The 21193-nt window shown below is 37.4% G+C and overlaps 1 protein-coding gene across 4 annotated transcripts in view; it reads right to left on the bottom strand.

Annotated features, from left to right (window-relative positions):
- ATP8A1 (ATPase phospholipid transporting 8A1) overlaps positions 1-21193 on the bottom strand; it is a 231171-nt gene that overhangs the window by 144252 nt on the left and 65726 nt on the right. For 3 of the 4 annotated variants that reach the window (XM_044224040.1, XM_044224043.1, XM_044224042.1), the window contains exons 7-14: positions 17996-18069; positions 12584-12653; positions 11388-11515; positions 7387-7498; positions 5984-6149; positions 4596-4723; positions 1653-1730; positions 615-703 (exon numbers count right to left, since the gene is read on the bottom strand). In XM_044224040.1, the coding sequence (XP_044079975.1) occupies positions 615-703; positions 1653-1730; positions 4596-4723; positions 5984-6149; positions 7387-7498; positions 11388-11515; positions 12584-12653; positions 17996-18069 (845 nt within the window). Of the gene's footprint in view, positions 1-614; positions 704-1652; positions 1731-4595; positions 4724-5983; positions 6150-7386; positions 7499-11387; positions 11516-12583; positions 12654-15219; positions 15294-17995; positions 18070-21193 lie in introns of all 4 variants that reach the window. The other variant, XM_044224041.1, reaches the window with a different exon arrangement.

The following is a 21193-nucleotide window of genomic DNA, read 5'->3' as shown; positions in this document are numbered from 1 at the left end:
TAATTTAGTCACTTTATCCTAAAAAGTATTTCAGAAAGAAGGCTTTTGAAGGATTTAGGTAAACATAACTCAAGGAAAGAAATAAGTGGATTCTTAACAAGCGTACTGTAAAGGACATTAGGAGCCTGATAAAAGTTTCAGAGCTTCATGTCCCCACCTCCTTCCCACCATCAGAAATTTAGATTGCTTGTGATTGCAAAGAGGAGAGGCAATAAAAGAAAAAGCAAATCAAAGGCGTAACTATCAGAGAAACAATATTTTAACATCCTTGAAAACTGCCCAAGGACACTGTACGTTATTACGACATTGTACTCTTAACTTCATGGCAATGTAGCAGGAACGGTGTTTTTACTTCATGACCAGAGCCAGATAGAGACCTTTAGCAAACTCCAAACACGGAAATACTACTGGGTAGAACCTCCACCTCATAGGTAATTCCAAACGAAAAACAATTTCAAACTATAACACAAAACATGCATGTATGCTAAAGTTAAAACGGGCTTTTTATGTCAAAAAAAAATTTCCACTACTAAGAACTCTCAAAACATGCCAAACTATTAGCACTAATTAAATGTGTGTTTCACATTCTAATTAAAGGGGGGGAAACAACTCACCCATAAGCAACTCCAGCTATAGTGCACTTCTTAAACTGCATTACATTGCAGGTCAGAGTACCAGTTTTGTCAGAGAATATGTATTTTACCTAAAAAAAAAAAAAAAAAAGTTTAAAATTTCTCATTAAAATTTCAGAAGTCTTTTTATGTCAGTCTCTCACAAAGGGGGAAAAATGCCCCTTAAATATTTCTTTTTATCCATCTTGTTATATTATATGGGCACAATGAATGCTATTAAGTGATGATTTTCTTTGCATTTATTAAGAAATATGTTCGACTTTTTTTTTTAGTATTTTAGCAATGAATCATTTCATGTATGAACCGTAAAGACTATCAAGATGCTAGAAAAGCTGCAGCCAAACAGAAATCTGAACATGGCCTGAATTTCCACTAGAAATTGCCACCATGAATTTATGAAGCACTAAAACATCTACCAGGATTTCTCACCAAAACAATTACAGAATTAGTAAAGGCTTGTGCAATTAACTTCATATAACATCCAGATTGGTACGAAAAAGGTAATTCTGGCAGAAATGCTATTTGAAAAGAAATAGCAAATGGCAAGAATACAGAATAAGAATTCTTCCTGAGCTAGTATGTAAATATGGATTACAAAGATATACATATATGTGAATGCAGTATGAATTATAAATCTAAAATTCCCGTTTGATCACTTTCATACTTTGACTTACATAGCATCAATGATCAAGTTAACTTTTTCTTCCTTTCTGGTCAAAAGCTATGAGCAATTTTAATACTGAGAGTTTATCACTCAAAAATAACCAATACTTTACTACTAACTAGATTATATGTTGAAGGAAATCCCTTTGTGTAATACCTTATCTGAGAGCAAAATAGCTTTTAAGTGTTTTTAAAACTTCGTTTACTAAAAATGGTAATTATGTGCTAACAAATTTATGCTGATTATCCAAATAATGGGAAATTAGGAGCTGTCAATTCATATGAAGTTGCCACCTATGGCAGAAGTGACAATGAATCTACGTCCCATTTAACGTATCAACAAGAAATTCAGTTTACCTGGCCAAGTTCCTCATTCAGATTCGACGTTCGAGCCATTGCAGCAGTGTCTGTGGGTTCGTAGTGCATGTCGAGATCCTTTTTTTTTTTTTAAATAAAAGAAATTACTAAATGCAATTGGTAACAAGAGAATGACTGAAATTTTCTTTAACTAGTGAGTTATAACATGAAACCACTCTCATCTGGCCATTCTACACCATTTCAGTTGATTTCTCTGAAAAGTCCTCAGTAGAGAATATTATATTTCAAGAAAGGGCAGGACAGCAAGGCAGTTAGAGTGGATCTCTGCAATCAGGCAATCTTGAATTTTTTTCATAATTCTACCATTTTCTAGATAGGTGATGTGTGGTAAAGATTAAATAAAATAATGTATGTGAAATGCTTCCTAAAGCGTCTGACACAACATAAGTACTTAATGCAGCTAAAATAAGAGCATGAACACTGCTCAAATAATTATTTTTAAACCCCTAGGAAAATTACCTAAGAGATTCTATCTGGTTATACTTTCTTGGCTCTGCTTCCTTCCAGTGCATATACTTGAAAGCAGAAGGAGTGCACTTCCCAAAACCCAAACAAAAATGTACAGCTTTTGTACCAATTTGTACTTGTTCTGTACCCAAACAATATGAAGCTTGACTCTTAGCCTATAAGAATTAGTATTTTCCAGAGTACACCATTTTATTACCAAGTCAGGGTTAACAGATTTTTACAAGTCAAAGGAAAAGGACGAATCTGGTCTTTCCCACGTCTGCATTTCAGACTGATCTGCCTCAGTTCTGACGTAGGCTGTTGACTGGTAGGAGCCTTGATCTAAGAAGGCTATTAAGCACCTGAGCCATGTTCAAAGAGGAATGAATGGAACGGGGAGTAAGTTGGACTTCCTTGATCATCAAGTCTGATAAGGAACAGAAGGAGATGGGGAGGAGGTGATAGAAGAAAAGGCATGCAGCCGAGCTCTTTGTTTTTGTTTGAAGATTTATTTATTTTAGAGAGAGAAAGAGAGTGTGTGTGCGTGCTAGTGGGGAGAGAGAGGAAATCTCAGGCAAGACTCCATCCTGAGCACGGAGCCCAATGCAGGGCTCAATCTCATGACCCTGAGATCACAGCCTGAACCAAAACCAAGAGTGGGATGCTTAACCAACTGAGCCACCCAGGCACCCTACCTGAGTTTTAATACTTTGCAAGGCTATCATTCAGAAACAAGATTAGACATTTTCTTAAAAGATCGGTAGAACCAGTATCAAAGTGGGGGGGGGCAGTTACTGATCTCATTTCTACACATGGACTTGCTGGGTGGTAAAAGACCTGCCAGCAATGTTATCGAATCTCTGTACAATAGAAAGGTGGCTGAAGAGCATATGCCTGCTGGCCTCCTCCAATACTCAAATTATGTCATTACTGGAAGCAAATATTACTTTTAAAAATCCAAGTACAAAATAATAAAGTGTCTAACTAGTTATTTGATTTTCAAAATGAGTCACCTTATGATTTCTTATTGCAAAGTGGGAAACCTCAATAGGTTTTAATTGTATTTACACAAATGTTATTACATAATTTTTCAGCAACACATTTCCTGCATGAAATAAGCCACACCTGCAGCTCATTTTAGATTTCTAAATTCTACTGGGCTTGTACCAATGGATTAGACAATTTGACAGGTGAGGTAGATCACTTACCATGGGAAGGTAGTGAGCAGTGGCAAAAGCATCATCAGTTATATTTTTTAAAAATTCTAATATTGTTCACTTGAAAGATTTTTAAATAATTTAAAAAGATAATGTCAAAAGATAATACCCAAATTTCCCAAAATAAAAGAAAAATCAAACTTTCTGGCAGATTAAGTCTGAAGGCTTATTTAATTTACATAAATTCATTAATTTTAACTTTGGTAAAATAAAACTAAAAACAACACATTTTATAAACAAAATATTTAGGGAACAGATGTCCGGCACATTTTTCCAAGATTAAAAAAAATTCAAGAATAAAAAAATAAAGTACAGCTGAATTTGTTTACAGTGGGGGAAAAATAACCTACATAGGTATATAAAACAAGACTGACAGCCTGGTTGTAACAAGCAGTGAATAGTGTTATTTCTAGAGCACTTGATTGTTTAGGAGGCTGTTTGCTATGCTGTGAGATTCCTTTGCGCTATATTACCACCGTGAGATGCTGGTAAAGCATGTTTTATCTTTCCTGTCTAAAGGCCCAAGAAAATAAGTCTCAAAGAAGTCAAGTGGCTTGGCAAAGTTCATGGCACTAGTAATTAGAGAACTACGATAATCCAGATATTTTAACTCCAAACCTCATGGTCTCCTTCTCCCCAAGACTATTATATAATCCCAAATAGGTTTTCTTAACTGGAGACTTAGTTCCCCGGAATGTCTAGTCTATAAACTTGTGTGATTTTAAGATAAAGAGCTTTTGCTATTGATTTTTACATGTCAAATGAATTTGTTATCATCATATTAAAGTAAAAAATATTTTGAAATGCCATGTTGCAGTCAATAAAAGGGAAGGTATCATTAAGATTTTGTTTCTGAGAGATCAAAGGACACTATCAGGGGATTGCCCAGCTGGTTCAGTCAGTGGAGCACGCAACTCTTGATCTTGGGGTCATGAGTTTGAGCCCCTCATTGAGTGCAGAGATTACTTAAAAAAAATTAAAATCCTTGGGGACGCCTGGGTGGCTCAGTAGGTTAAAGCCTCTGCTTTTGGCTCAGGTCATGATCCCAGGGTCCTGGGATCAAGTCCCACATCGGGTTCTCTGCTCAGCAGGGGGCCTGCTTTCCCCCCTCCCCCCTGCCTGCCTCTCTGACTGCTTGTGATCTCTGTCAAATAAATAAATAAAATCTTTAAAAAAAATTAAAATCCTCAAAAGACCCTATCAAAAAAAAAGACAAAACATAAATTTAGAATGATGAAAAACAGTAATTCATATTTACCCAATTTATGAAGTATGCCTGGGTAAATTTCACCACTTCTAATGTAACCAGTAAGCTGATTGGAATGAGATTGTTGAAAAGGATGATGAAGGTCAAGAAATTCAGTCCAAAATTATTAGCACCACCATCTGTTGGGGGAGGTGGGAAGAAAGTCATTTATAGTTTCAAGTATTTCATTTGTGTTGACCAGAACTTCAGCATAATAGAAGTATTCCATATTACACAACATCTCTAGATAGTTTGGGAGGAACACTGTGCTGATAGCATATCCTTATTCTCAAATACTCAAGACGGATCAGTACGTTGGTAGTACTATTAAGAACTTCATAATGGTTCTAATGAATGAAAGCACTGCCTAGTGTTTCCAATCCTGTTCCACACAGGAAGTTTAGAGATATCAGGGACAGGATTGTGGGTTTATAAATGTAAAATCTCCACTGGGCAAAATCAGTTTTATGTAAATTATTAAAAATGCACCTTTGATTTATAAAGCATGCCTTAAAAGCAATCAGACAAAACAGCGGCAAAACTAATCCAAATAGCAAAAACAATGTAGGGCTGTGCCCTAGGTAAATCACACCCTGCCTCTTTGATAATGAAAATAGAACCGTTACGGCAGACACACTGTGAAGTATATGAAGAAACAAACCGATGGGAGTCATAACAGTTCCGATGTTGAAATCATAAATCAGGGTTAAAAAAAAAAAAGTTGGAATAGCCACGAAACTAAAAATCAATAGGATAAAAACTGAAAAAAAAAATCGATTTTGCTACAAGGTTTACTAGAATTTGTTTTCACGCTTCTGGAAATTAAGTATTTATTGGTTAAGTACTCATTAGAAGGCAATGCAAATTTATTTTCCAGAAATATTCAGGGATGGTACATTAATCCCACAATAGTAAAAGGACAGATGGTCCAAAAAAACCATATTTAATAGGCTTTCCCTAAGACAAGATGACCGTTAACATGGAATTTACTGCATTCATGAGTTCAAATGAAAGGATATTCAATTTAAACTTTTTATAAGCATGTGCTCTACTTCTGGTGCATTAAAGATAATCAATCTGCTTTCTTCACCAGGTAACTATCCTACCACCTGTGTTAAAATATTTTTAAAGAACAAATAACATTAATGACAATGATATTAATGAACTACCATTTTATACTACTCTAGAGTGATCATTTTTAAGGATTCTGAAATTTGCAGACTCTAGCAACATTTTACTTTCTTTTATTGGAAACTGCATTGAAACATAAAAATTAAATGCCCAGTTATCTCGCCAACAAGGTTTTCTTTTTAGGAATGATAGGAAATCCCATCAGCATGAAACAAATGCATGTTTTAATGAAAGAAAAGAATAAATACAACAGGCCCTTTAATGCTTACAATTTAGGTTGAGATACCAGTCCTTTCCAGAATGCCTCCGATTCCAAACGGCGGAGCCCACAGAACAGATAAGAGACATGGCAATTAAGATACAAAATAAAATCAAAATTTGTACATTTGTAATCCGTTCCACATTTGAGAGTTTAAGTGGTGGACTTGTTGAATTCTGTAAAAAGAGACAAGATGAGCAATAAAAAAATGTGTACACATTGATTGAGTAATGTCTATTTGGTATTTTGATGACGATGACAAAGTCCATCACAACTCAAAATCTAGACATGGGTAGACACTTGAAAATTATACAGAAAAAAAATCACAGCTGTAATAAGCTGTCAAATGTTAGCCATCTATTTTTTTTGCCCCTGAAGGCCACTATACCTCAAGCCTTTTTCTAGGATATAAAATAATAATAAGAAGAGAAGGAAATAGGACTCCTTTTAGAAACATAACTTTTGCATTGTGGCGGGGAAGATGAAGAAGGCGTTACTTGACTACTGAAGCAAAGAGGGTAGAGGAGAGGCACTTGGGAGCTCAGCTCAGGAAGAGAGGCAGAGAAGGTGGCCTCTGTATCCGTAACCCTTAGAAGTTACAAAATATGAAGGTCCCATTTGAAGGACCTCTGGTTTCCAGATTTCTGGTGGTGTTCAGTAACTGTTTTACTGATCACAGCAATGGTCTAAGTAGTCCTGGCTATAAAGAATAACGGAAGTAAAAAAAAAAAAAAAAAAAAAAAGAATAACGGAAGTCAGTCTCCTCAGCTGTGGTGGATGATAAAAACAATCATGCTAACCAAGGCATCTATAGAACAGAAAATTAAATCTGTCATAATAGATATAAAATAATGGTTGACAGAATTTATAGAATGGTGAGGGGTAGAATCATTATGGTTACGGTGGAATCAGTAATGGTGGTTTCTTTCCATTAAAAATGGCTTAACATAAAAATGTTAGCAAAAAGGGGTCAACATTTGGCTCACAAATCCTTCTTTTAATTTTACAAAAAAAATTAAAACAGTTATAAAATTTGATCACAGTCTTAAAACAAGATTATAAGATAAATACTTTCATGTAGAGCACATTTCATGTAGAACACAGAATACTTTCATGTAGAACATGTCATTGCACAGACAATAGTATCAACCACTGTTAGAGTAAATGGAATCAGCACAGGAAATAATTAAGAGTTCATGCATTGTTGGTCTCGAATGAAACTTTCCAGTATTGTGCACATGAGCCATTTTATGGCCCTAAACACTGAAGAACGAGATTCTGAATGTACAGAGTAGGGCTCAGGAGTCTGTGACAGATGGTCTGCTATGTTTGGGACTACTGCATAGAGAGCTACAAATAGCGCATTTTCAAGAAAATACATCCACAAGGTTTTTCATAGATAAAAAATCCCACCTGCATCAGCTTGGTGTCATGTCCAGTGTAGACAACTATTCCATGAACCCACTGTGTATTTCTCAACTGGGCGCCTCGGAGAAGAATCTGATCTGCTCCCAGGGGGACCGTGCTATGACAGATGATGTTGACATTAGAAACAACATTTTCTAAAGTGCTTAAGAATTCTATAGCTACTACAGAGTTCCAACGGAGGTTCTGCTATTAAAATAGCCAGCTCTTCTCACATTTACCTTATTTTTAGAAAAAGAAGTAATTTTCCTACCAGTACGAATAATTTGTTTTACACAAGGACAGCTGGAGAGATGCATTTCAGTTGCTTCTCTTTACCACCAAACCAGCCATTTCCTACAACTTCACAATCCAAGATAGTAGGCAATGTTTTGGGATTCAGAGGCTAATTTTCAAACCTATTTAAGACTTTTCCTGATTTAGTAAGTCTGTTTAGGTTTCTGAGATGTTTGGAAGTGGTGAGGTTAGGGGGATCTGCTCTCTCTCCCACGCCTAATTATAAATAGCTTTGTGCATAATAAAGGTTCAAAAAATAGACAAGGCAAGGTAAATACACAGATCTCATCATACATTTGCATTGCCATCCCTGCCCTATAGAGATATGTCCTGTATTTAAAATCTCTAGGGTAATTTATTACATTTGAATATCAAATCTCTAAGAACTGTGAATAAGTTTCCAATCAATGGTAAGCATCTAAGTCTTTAACATTCCTCTGAAGTGACAGCATATTGAGCATAGCCATTCCATATAATTTAAACCACATTTTTTCATGAATGAAGGCCACGTTGGGTCTTCTGTGGGTTCTTGGTAAAACTACCCACTATGGTAGGTTGTTTGGTTGACACAACCTCACACAAAGATATCACGAAGGTACAAGCCATCACAGATGTAGTGGGATTCTTGATGGAAATGTACTATACGAGATGTAACGGCTCAAAGCTTCCTAGCACTGGGTCTTCATTTTAGTATTAAGAAAACCAAGAAAGAAATGCCAAATATAAAGAAAAATTCATCAGAAAAATCCCCAAACTTCTGGAAGAAGAAGGAAGCCTCCTAAGAAAAGTCTCCAGAGAACACAGAACTTCTTGGCCAGTAGAGGTAAAGTGAAGTTGAATCTTTCATTTCTGGGGGGCTTTTTATGGCCTGGTAGGTGTCTAGAGCCAGTAACGGCTTGGGTCTTAGACCTTCTTTTAGGAACTATGCAAAGATCACTGGCTCAGGTGAAGTCAATCCAAATGGGTGCATAATAACCTCACCTGAAGGCCTCTACTTAAATAAACCCCTAGGAAAAAGCATATGCCGATTTAGAAAAAGAACACAGCATCTATAATTCTCATTCCTTCTGCACAACAGCATGCTTCTCAAACCCATCTGGAAGGGAACCCCTCTTGTGTATACCTCAAGATTTGGCATGCATTTCAGAGTTGGAAGGGGACCTTGGGCCTAAAGCACATTTCCAAGAAATTCTTGGGAAGCTGCTAGGCTATGCTCTGAGGTACGTAGGTGCCAACTGTTCCTTATGTATACAGTGGAGTCTAATAGGACAGCTGTCCGCTCAGCATTTATGGTGTGGATTGGAATTAGATACAAGCTCTTCAAAGGCCAAAAAAAAAAAAAAAATACTACTTTTCAATTACAAGGATTCAACAAGAGTTAGTTATTAGATTTCATCAGAGTTGAAAATCAAAAATTCTGGCATTAGACAATGACTCTCATCCTTAATAATGGAATCAAAAAACACTCATTCCAAAGAAAGGGGCTCCAAGAGCTCTGGGTAATCACTATAAACATCAAATGTGCTATAAAGACAAAGGTATGTTTCCATGTTTCATATATTTTAAAGCATATTATATAAATTCTGTCTGTACCCTAAATCTTGGCACGATCATACCAAGTTTTTTTTTTCCACTGCGTGGATCTGCTTGGCATTGATTTTGATGGCAAACTGATAAGAGATGGAAGCTGGCCAGTTAGGAATGTCAGACTATAGAAACATTACTTATATATAGGGCCAACTCTATTATTAGTCTATAACCATATGTTCACTCTGTGAGGTCACTCTGTGCAAATTTTAGAACAATATAGAATTACTTCACATATTACAGGAAAGCTTTTGGTGGATCTGAATGAGGGGGGAAGGTTTAGGGTGTATTTCAAATGTCCTTTGGAATTCAAGTACTGTAATAATGCAATTACAAAATAATGAAAGCACTGTCCATCTCTCAGGCTGGTGGAATGAACTACTGCATTTAGCTAGCCACTACATCCACCTGGAAGGTAAGGTGTATTGTAAAGTAAAGGAGGCAGGGGAGGAGAGAGAAGGGAGGAAGAAGAGGGAAATTGGAAAGACCCACCCTTCCTGCCAAGGGCTGCTCCATTTCTGCTCCCTTTTGCTGCAAGCCTCCTCGGAAAATCTGTCTAAACCTGGTATTTTCAACTCCTTCCCCTATCTCAGATTCACTTCATCAGGCTCCACTTGTTCTAACCAAGTTCAAGGATTTCTACTCGCTACATCCAACCGTTATTTTTCAGCCTCACCGCACTTGGACAGCAACAAGAAGGACCCACTTTAGTCACTCCCTTTGCCATGGCAGTTTCCTCACTATCTCGGCTTCCTTCCTACCAACCTGATTTTGGTCTCTTTTGCTGGTCCCTCCTCTTTTCTCATCCTTAATGTTGCAGAGTCTCAGGACAGTCCTTGGGATACCTCACCTTTCTATCCATGCCCTTACACCCTCAGTGATTTATTCTACTTCCACGGCTTTAATTATCTATGCCCACAATTCCCACATTTACCTCATGACCCAGGCCTCTATCCCAAACTTCAGGCTTACATATCCATCTGCTTCCCCGACACAAACATATTAAGTCCAAAACTGAACGGCTGAGATCCCCTCCCCCCAAACCCTCTAATGGATTCCCATTTCATCCAGAGTAACACCCCCCAATAGCCTTCAAAGCCTTGCATGGTCTTTCTTTTCCTATTCTTCCTTGGTGACGTCACTCTAACCACACCGGCTTCCCTGAAATTTAATAACTACTCCAGGTACTTTCCCACTTTGAGGTGACAGAATAACTAGTAATTTGCTGGGACAATTCCTTCTGTCTGGAATTCTCTCCCTTCAGATAGATGATTGGCTAACTTCCTCACTTCTCAGTCCCCTGGCTCAAATGTTACCTGCTGAATGAGGCTTACTAGAACAGTCCTACCTCTAAGTTATTCCCTCCCAAGGACTCCCAATCTGCCTTGTCCTGTGCTATTTCTTTTCCCCAAAGCTTTTATCATGCTCTAACGCTGTATAAAATTTTCTTGTGTATCATTTTATTGTTTGTCTGTTTGCCCTTCCCTTACTGCAAGAAAAGTAAGCTCACAAGGGTATATATATTTATCTCTTTTGTTCATTGCAGTCTCCTTAAAGCCTGTAACTAGCCTAGCCCACTAGGTGCTTAATTAATACTGGTTGAATCAATGAAGGAAGAGGCAGGGAACAGAAGTGGGAAGGGAAGAAGAGCAGGAGGTAGGTAATGGCAGAGATAACTAAACATGATAACATGGCCTAGGAAACAGCCTATGAAATGACACAGAGAAGAAGACAAGAAATTATCCAGTATCCTTGAGGGTAGACTCTAAACTCCTTGAGGCACCCACCGATCACAGATAAGGACCCAAGCTATGGAGACTGCACATAGGCCTACAACACAAGTATACACGCCAGAAGCCTGGCATGTCCCTGCAACCATTCAGCTGTCAAGTTTGGCAGGAATCCTGAGGAAGTCTTCAGCGGTGTCATATGCATGGCATTAAGAGCTATGATTTCTGCAAAAAGACTCTTGGTGGAAAGTAATATCGAAATGCTTAAGAAAGAGGTTTTCAGGGTTCAGACTTAGAGCATGAGAAAAGAGTCATGTACCTAGGCTTGGAAAACACTCAGCAACACACCTGAGACACAGTGAGTTCTGTGTTTTTATGAGGCCCAATTTTACGTACCTATGTCCTTCAAGCCTTAAGTTTCCAACAAAATCATACAGATGTCTGTTTGGACTTTCACACTCGATTCTGCCAGAAATTCTCATCAAACTGTCAATGTCTTTTATATCTGATGTTGCTGGTAAGCCCTGTTTAGAAATTTTTAAATAAGCAAAAGATTAAATGAATCACATGTGGGAGGGAAGGAGGGAGGGGATTCTGATTCATCTAGGCCTTAAGATCTGAGAAATCCTACTATTTTATAAGCAAGTCTCCCCCCCCTTATACAATACACTTTGCCAGATCATAATTAAGGGGATACCTTCCTCTCTGCTTGAACCCAAGAGTTGGGTAGTTTTTGTGAAAGTTGGAAAATATATTTGAGACCATAAATTTGTCCACCGAGATACTGTGAAGTCCTCAAAGAACTATTTGCTTCCAAAAATAAAATTAATATCTAGCAGTATAGTCTGTCTGCTGAATCTCCAAAAAAAAAAAAAAAAAAAAAGAATGCAAACTAAATAGAATCTACATCCAAAGAAGAGTCAGTATGTTTCTGTTCTTTTAGTCCACAGAGAAGGAAAACTCAGAAATAGTTCTTTCCTCTGGCCAACTAGATTCTACTAGCAGGAAGTGGATGGGCCCCTGCTTCCCGGGACACTCTGAGTTTGGGTGCTACGATGACCTATTTTTACTGTATCCCAACCTTCCCCCTCTTATCTTCATCCTTCACCTACAACCCAAGAGAGTACATTTTTCAAAGTCCCTTTAAATGACTCTTGCTTTCTGTCAGGGATGGTATGTGAAGCAAATACAGAAATCTAAAACTATTCCCTGAGATTAGTGAGACATTTAGAACAAGCAATGGAAACACTGTCTTTTCAATATGGCAAAGCCAGACTACGATTTGGTCTAGAGGAATAGGGAAAATAAATACGTGCACTCCTGTCAAAGAACTCAGAAGTACTAATACTATTATCAGTGTTGCCTATTACATAAAATATTAAAAATATTGCAAAGAGCATCTAGGTGATGGACCACAGTGAATCAGGCAAGTTAATCTGAGCTTTTCATTATACTTGAGGTATCCTCATGGTGGTTTGATGAGAAAGTATTTCCAATTGGAATTACTTCAACTCAAGACAATAACAGAAATAAAGCTCTTGATTCCATCTAATAAATCAGCAAATAGTACATAAACCTAAATTAGATCTTACCTGCCTAATTTTCAGGTTTGTTTCACCATCCAAGTTGGATGTCTCAATGTAGCACATGGCCTGGGGCTCGCTGTTGTTTAAAATTGAAAAGCAAGAACATTTAGCAGGGGGAAGGAAAACATGATAATAACTTATTTAAATGCCTAGACTCACTGAAGCCTTTTGTTCTAAACAAAGCTCTAGCTGTCTAGTTTCTTGGTGATTTTCATTCTAACTGCTAAATGCTGGGAGGCAGAACCCATGCATGACCACCCATGGATCAGCTTTTCAACTAGAAGGATCACAAAAAGCAATCCCCCCCACCCCCGCCAAATCAGTACTGATCTTCAAGATAATTGAAATGATTAGATCTGTCATAGGATACCTAAATTGCTCATCCATACAGACACAACACAGACTCCATCTGAAATGTAAAGTAGTTTGTGTCCAGATTTATCTTCAGCTCAAAAATACCAAGCGAGATTTCATGCTTGTAGCCCATGTATAAATTGGTTAAGGAAAGCGTTTGATTAGAGAACTCCAGATTGCTGCTTCTGCAAACCTGCATTTACTACCTTTTAAGAAAAGATGAATAGGATCATACGAATCATAATATTTACATTTTAAGGCTACTTTAAAAAAGTGTACGAACAGATTTTACAGTGAAAGTAGATGGACACTTTTCTCCCTCTGTTCCCTTTTTTCTGCTCCTGTTCTATTTCTTAAAGTGATTTCAGAGATTCTTGTGGGAGAAAACACTGAAACTAAAGCCAGCCAACTTGGCCATCTTGCTCCTTGAGCTGAACCTAGAAGATTCCCTTCATGGGGGCCCCCCCAGAGTGTTTTTGCGAAGTCTGGTGAGCAGTGGCTGGTGGAAGGGGTCTCTGCGTCTCTGGTCTGTCACAGGGTCTACATCCTGGACTGTTTATGTCCCTCCCCATTCCCCTTCACAAATTGACTTTACGTGCCCAGCAATTACAAACAGGAGAATTGGCCATCAACTTGTATAACTGGATCCTCGAGAATCAGGGAAAGTGTTCTGAAGTAGTATCAATCTCATGAACACTTGGTTTTAAAAGAAACCTCACTAACATCATATAAGTAACTATAAACGTCATCTTGGGTGAGCCTATGTCTTCAAAGTTAGAAAGGAAACATGTTGTCAGTTACAAACACCTGGAATCTTCTAATCAACTTTCAATTTGTACATGTGCAAAACAGACTAATTCCAAATTTCAGAAATGGGCATGTAGCTTATTTTTGTGGCCTGCAGATTTGTGAAAATTGCTGAAACATATGGTCATTGATCAAATATTTTACAGATACATTTTAAAGCAACTTTGCAAGTTCTTCAATTTACTCTATGGACATTTTTTTTTTCCTCCTGTAAAGGCTGATACATTTTTCCCAACTGGAGAAGTTATTCAGTATTTATATTTTCATTCTATCACTTCTTCAACATTTTGCCCTTTATTACTGTCACAATAGTAATTTGACTCTGGTAACTGCTGCTAATTTGTAACTTACTTATATATACATTTGAAACATAAATGGTTTTTGAAATTATAAAACATATCTTCTGATAATATAGAAGCACAATGACAAGCAAATGCTAAGTGAACGATGCAGATTCTGTATTTTGGCAATAAAATGCATTAAAATATTACTGATCAATGTATCCAAAGCCATTCTCACATTAAAATGAGAATAGCATTCTATTTTTTTTTTTCCACAAAACAATTCTTCTGGGACTTTAAATGACTAGGAAGTTAAAAAGTCAAATGGCTGACTTCTGTCTGAAGTGGGGCAAATAAAATGCATCCAAATTCAGAACATTGCTTATCCCTTAAGACAGCTCTTACTGAAGCAGTTCTTAATAGTGTTATAAAAAAGCAGCAAAAGGTTTTAAGGAATCATGCTAGATAATAAATATTTCAGCAAATTATGATGACATCCCAAACGCAAACTACAGTCAGAGAGGCAAAGCAGGCTTTTTGATTAGTAAGTGGAGAAATGAAACAAGATGCGTATCACAATACAGACACCAGTAGACAGCTGGACTTGATCGCAGTAACATGCACTCTGTCACTTGTTACAAGTAGGATAAAAATGGATCCCAAAGCATGCAGTACAAAATGTACGACATCCAGCTTTGTGCAGGGGGTCCTCTGTAAACCCTAAATGAGCCCAAATTACAGTCATGATTGCTGAAGGGGTTCCATAGGACTTAGAGAAAATTTCAAATATAAGAATAAGGCAAAATTTCTCAATAGCTTCATTTCATGGAAAGCTTCACACTGTTCAAATCAGTATCCTGGAGAGGTGTTATGCACAGCCTTAGTATTTAGGCATGTTGTTAAATAAGAATATATGTTAATGATGTACAGGAAATTAAAATCTACCTTTACAGTCATGCCTCATAGACTCCTATTGTTAACAATAGGAGCTGACTGGCCCCTCAAGGGACAAACAGCATCCAACACCATATTCATGAAAGGCTTTTAAAATATCAGTGAAACGTCTGTCTCCAAGATGTATAAACATTTTTGTGTTTTAAAGGAAGCAACATTGAATTTAACCATCTTTGGGTGTAATTGTTGTCTGTTGTAGGGTGAGGATCCACGTACACACATCCTGTACGACTCAGTGGTTCTAACCTTGAGGACAGGCTGATGAGATCTGCTGGGAGATGTTCCCCATTGGTCACTTTCACTATCTCCCCTACTGCCACCTACAGGTCCCAGTTCAAAATAATTAAAACGGAAAAAAAAAATGAAAAACAGAAAAAAGAAAAACCAAACAAATGGACAAAAGAGACAGAAAGTTTGAAATTATTATAGAAAATAATACATGTTAATAAAAATGTTTAATGCCAATTTTTTCAAAATTTATTTTGATCAGGTCTAAAGGCACAAGAAAACATGACATAGTCAAGGATTACTTGCTTTTAAGCCCAATTTTCAGTTTTTAATGTAGAAACTTTTGATGGTTTTGAAGTTTATTCACAAGATTCTTTTATCAAATAAAAACATAATTTTATATAGAGAGCTACTTATTTTATAGATTTTCTTTTCTCCAATTTCTCACTCTCACGCCATCTACTCCTACTGAAGAAGGAAAGAATTATGGGAACCATGTTTTAGGCTTTTGAGAAACCGAGTATACTATACTGGTCCTCCCTACATCTACCCACACACTAAAAAAAAGTATTAGAAATTTTCCCATTTCAAAACATTTTCAAAGTTAACTGCATTAACTTTAATGCAAAGCTATAAAGATGTGGATCTTAGGATGTTAGAATGCATAACTGCAGCCTTTTGAGTTGTTCAATAATTAACATAGTCTTGGTGATACATTGTCTTGGGAGGGTAAGTCTTTGAATGCAGCAAAGCTTTTCCAGAGGGTATGAAACAGACACATCAGGAACCCATGTGGACCTGAATTAACAGCTTGAGTTACTTTTCTCTGTTTTTATACTTTCTAAACTCATATATGTATTTGTTTGTTAGATATTAAAACCTCAGTTTCTTCATGTCAAAGCGAAAACCAATGAGACACACTAATTTTCAACAATGTTCATGCTTTAATTTCAAACTACCTCAAAGTGGGTGCACTATTAGTAATTAATAACTGAAAAATATTTGGAAATTAAAATATTATAAACTGTTGCTTATGCTCACTGTTAAATGGTGCTCACCTGTGGGTGAGAATCACCATGTCCCTATTCTGATAGCAGCCAGGGTGGCATAATGAGGGTTATCAGATTAGGGATTACGTATCTCAAATTTGACCTACCCATTAGCTACTTAAATGGCAAAAAAATAAGACTTAAGGTCAAGATTCCACTTTCTGTTAAATGACGTCAAAAACATCTACCTATTTCATAAGGCTAATGTAGGTTCACAAGTGTAATGCAATACCTTTGAGAAAACAAAACAAAACAAAAAAACAAACCTGAAGGTGGGTATTTTGGCACTGAGATAGATATCTGACTGTAGAGGCTTTATACTTTGAATTCTACTAAATAACTAAATGCAATGAATCAGATACTCTTTTAAAAAATAATGATCTTTGGAGCAAGTTAATCTCTGTGGATGCTCTATTAAGCTAGAGAAAATACTGGGGCACCTGGCCAGCTGAGTGGTGGAGTGTAAGACTCTTGATCTTGGGGTTGTGAGTTTGAGCCCCACGCTAGATGTAGAGATACTTAAAAATAAAATCTCAAAAAAAAAAAAAAAAAGAAGATATAGACTCTCCCAGGACCCCGGGATCATGACCTGAGCCAAGGCAGAGGCTTTAACCCACTGACCCATCCAGGTGCCCCAATCTTCCTCATTTTTAAAAGATGTGAAATCAAGGCCTGAGAGATTAAGTGTTTTGTTCAAAATCACAAAGCCAGGTTAAGGAGAACCCTGGTTTTCTGTAACCTCCTGAGCAAAGCTTTCTCTAGTACCTGACGTGAACGACAGTAAGTTGACTGTTAAGCTCATTCTCTCACAGGCACGTGTGGACTGGCACCTCTACTTCAGTTTTAGGTAACTCTTATTTGCTCAGTTAAGTTTCACTAACTTGTTATAAATCTAATCACTTTAAATAATGACCTGATTAAACAGATTTTGAAAAAAGGACACTGTCCATATTTATATGTGGATTTTACAAATAAAACTGTCCAAGGAAATGATGATAAACAACCTCTAAGATATTTAAAAAAAAAACATTTTTCTTAATTTATATTAGGACTACTTTTATAATTTTTAAACCCCAAACCATTTGAAAATCACATTCTTTAAAGGTTAACAGTGCCATATGTTCTGAATACTAATTCATGACTATCTTAAAGATGAATAAAATAGAAATTATCTAAAATTCAGCCGTAGACAGAACTTAAAAAAGCAAAACAATTTTTGTTGTTGTTGTTGTTGGAAGAGTATGGCATTTCAAAGGTATGATGACCAAAAAAAAAAAAAAAAAAAAAAAAGAAATCATTCATCCATTTCCTTGTACTAATGCACCATAAAGATCAAGGAAGTTTGGAGGGATATATGAATGCATCATGAAGAAATTTATCATGAACAAGGATTGCAAGATAAAATCAATAGAACCCAATCCATGTATTATATACGAGAAATGACAGGACATCTTAGGAGTTAGTGGTCCACAGAAAAGGATCTGGACATATCCAGAGAGAGCAGACTCTTTACCGTGATTATAACTTTTGAATTACACAATATAGTACCTATCACTTATTCTATATGGCAAGCACGAAAGAATCCGTTAAGTCCAATTGATTTTTTTTTTTAATGTTTCATTCACAATCATGAAAGAGGTTTTAAATTCTTCGTTTATTCCTTATTTCCTTGGAGAAATCACAAGGTCAATGCAGGGTAGAGAAACCATCCTCTACACTGTTTGAGCATCAGTAGGTATCTCTACCTTGATGAGAGAAGTACAGTGTCAGCAGGTATAAACTCTTTGCCTTTTATTATAACTATATCTCCAACATTTACCTGAAAGAAAACTGGGAATTGGTTAATTATCTGCATTGAAAGATTGTTACAAATACACAACCCACTGTACTTAAGCATAGAATACAGTAAAAAATGGTTACTGGCAAACAAGAACCACACGTCTACACAAAATAGCATAAAGTTATTTAGGAGTGAGGGCAAGGCTGGGGCAGTCCTTTAAGTTATGAACACTGTATTTTTGTTTAATCAACTAGATGACTTCTCTTAATAAATTCACCTATTTCATCCACTTAATCGACATCTCAACTTCTCATAGTCTCTCTCTATGACATAAAAATAAAAAGGAGGAACTTACCTGGTGTTATTTTTACCCTATTTAAGGAAATCTCAATGCAACCAGAAAAACCAAATTTTATACATATGATTATTACTCCTGATGATGACCTTACAAAATAGGTGTTAGTTATAATTTACAATTTAGGGAGGAAGAAAGGAATCTTAGCTTCTGATTTGCCTAACATCACAGTGACAGGAAGAGCTTACCCTCAAACCTTTATCTGACTGTCTGCAAAGCCTGATTGTGCATAAGTAAATACAGTAAATGATACTGTATTTTATTTTTTTAGATTATTTATTTATTTATTTGACAGACAAGGAGGCAGAGAGGCAGGCATGCAGAGAGAGAGCGTAGGAGGTAGGCTTCCCACTGAGCAGAGAGCCTGATCCAGGACCCTGAGATCATGACCTGAGCGGAAGGCAGAGACTTAACCCACTGAGTCACCCAGGCGCCCCTGTATTTTATTAAAAAAACAAAAAAAACAACAAAAAATAAACCAGCCTAATCTTTTCCTGGTTTTGCTACCTGGTAGCATTTTTGTGAGCATGGTCTAAAGACGAAGATGCAATAAGGCTAGAAACTCTTTAGAAGTGATTCAAGAGATAGACTTGTCCCAGAGCTTTTAAACAAACAATAGGACTCCAACTAAGGAAGGACTTGACCCAGTTACACTGATAACCGCTGGCACTGTATCACGGAAGTGCCCTCTCTCTTAGTAGCCAAATAAACCTACAAATAAGTTTCAACACTTAATCCAAAGAAGAAAAGCCTTTATTGTTGTTGTTAAAGCCTTTTTGTTCTTTCCTTTCCTTACTTTTCCCTGAACCCCAAAATAACACTTTAGTGGGGGGGAAGGACAGAACTGTGTCCTCAGTGGGCATCAAAATTTTAAAAAAAACTGTTTCAGAGGCAGCCCACTGGGGTCTGCTCTACATACCTGGGGGAAGAACGCTGGGGAAGGTTGGAGGGGTCTTCTAGTCTATGGTTCGTATGTTGGTTATTTGGGTAGGGAAGCTCGGATTCCAAAGAGATTTTATTTATTTATTTATCTTTTTATTTATTAAAGATTTTATTTATTTATTTGACAGAGAGAGATCCCAAGTAGGCAGAGGCAGGCAGAGAGAGAGGGGGAAGCAGGCTCCCTGCTGAGCAGAGAGCCCAACCTGGGCTCGATCCCAGGACCCTGGGATCATGACCTGAGTGGAAAGCAGAGGCTTTAACCCACTGAGCCACCCAGGTGCCCCTCCAAAGAGATTTTAGCAGCAATGATTTGAAATTGACGAATTTCCAGGGACCTTGGAATCACACATCCCTTCCCTCAAAACAGGGCAAATTGGGAAATTAAAAAACCACCACCACCATCCAGCAAGTACAGGGGTAAACTGGACTTTAATGCGTTGGGACAGTCCCCTGACAACAACTGGGATCAAGAAGTGTCAGGCCACTGGAGCGTTTAGAGACTGCTGCCCAGGCAACTTGCACTTACACGTTCTTTAATCTCCTCTTGTGTGTTCAGGATTGCTCTCTAATTAGACTAGATGCTTCATAAAATTGGGATATTTGTCTACAGTATAGTGGAAGAGTTTACTGGTTAGATGTAAAAAAAAAAAAAAAAATCCCAAATTGATCCTGCTGTTTTCCTAACATCTTTATTTATTCTCAAGACAAAAGCAAGGCTTGTAGTCATTAAGCTGAAGACAAAAACAAGCCATTAGCACCTTATAAGGTTTAATGTCAGGACTCAGTAGCCTAGGAAAGGCTTACTGAGAGCTGAAGTAGTTCTAGCAGGAGTATGAGGAGAGCTGGGAACTTACTTGCTCCTCACTTATGATACCTAGGTTTTAGATCACTTCTCGAACATATCCAGGTACCTCTCTTTCTTTTTTCTGTTCTGAGCTCCTAATGTGGTATTCACCTCTTCCCGCCTGGTTTGTGCAGAAGAGTAACAGACAGAAGGGAAATTGAGATGGCAAAAATTCCTTGACCACATCTTCTCAGTGGAGAAATGACACAACAAAGCAGTGTTAGTCCCCCAAATACTGAATTAAGGAGGTATTTAGGGTTTCAGGCTACTTGCCTGGAGCTTTCTCGAATCACCACAGGAGCACCTGTAACTGAGGATTATGTAAAAGCGTAGGCTTCTCAAATGGAATAGACTGACTTAAAATCTTTGTCCAGTTGTACGCCCCAGCATATTTATTCTTACTAAGGAATTTTTGGTGATGTAAATTCTTAATCTGAAGAAATACATTTAAGGGTGCAAACTTCATGCACTAAAGCCGAGTTTGAAACTTGCATACAGCCCACCACTCCGTGCCAGGACAATGTGTGGATTCCTCCCAAATTCTCCACCTGCAACTGTCTCCAAAGCCTGGGAATGGTCTCAGCAGCATCTCACCTTGAAGGGCTGGCCTTGGTGGTAAGGACAATGAAGACAGTAGCTGACTTGTCAAGCTTGGAGAAGCAGTGCCTTTTATGGGGTTCTGTAATTGTGATACCTTCTTGGAAAAGCAGACACTGGCAATTTAACCTTATACAACAGAGGGAAGGCTTCGGAGCAAAACGGGAGGGATAAACCGTTCATGTCTGAGAGCTGAAGTAGGCCCATCTGTGAATGGCTGGATGTACCCTGTGCAAATCTGAAGGTCCTCTGAGGACCATTAAAATGCGGTCCCAGTAGCCACACATGAGAAAAACAAAGAAAGCAAGTCCTGAACTAAAGCCCATTTGCACTATGGTTTATTGTATTACCTTGGCAGGAGGATCAGACTCTTGGTTTTGGTTTATTGATTTTATTTTTAATTGCACAAAATACAACATAAGCTT

Source organism: Neovison vison, chromosome 11 (genome assembly GCF_020171115.1).
Source record: "Neovison vison isolate M4711 chromosome 11, ASM_NN_V1, whole genome shotgun sequence".
Lineage (NCBI taxonomy): Eukaryota > Metazoa > Chordata > Mammalia > Carnivora > Mustelidae > Neogale > Neogale vison.
The sequence above is the reverse complement of the archived record's forward strand: the minus strand, read 5'-3'. Positions and strand labels throughout refer to the sequence as shown.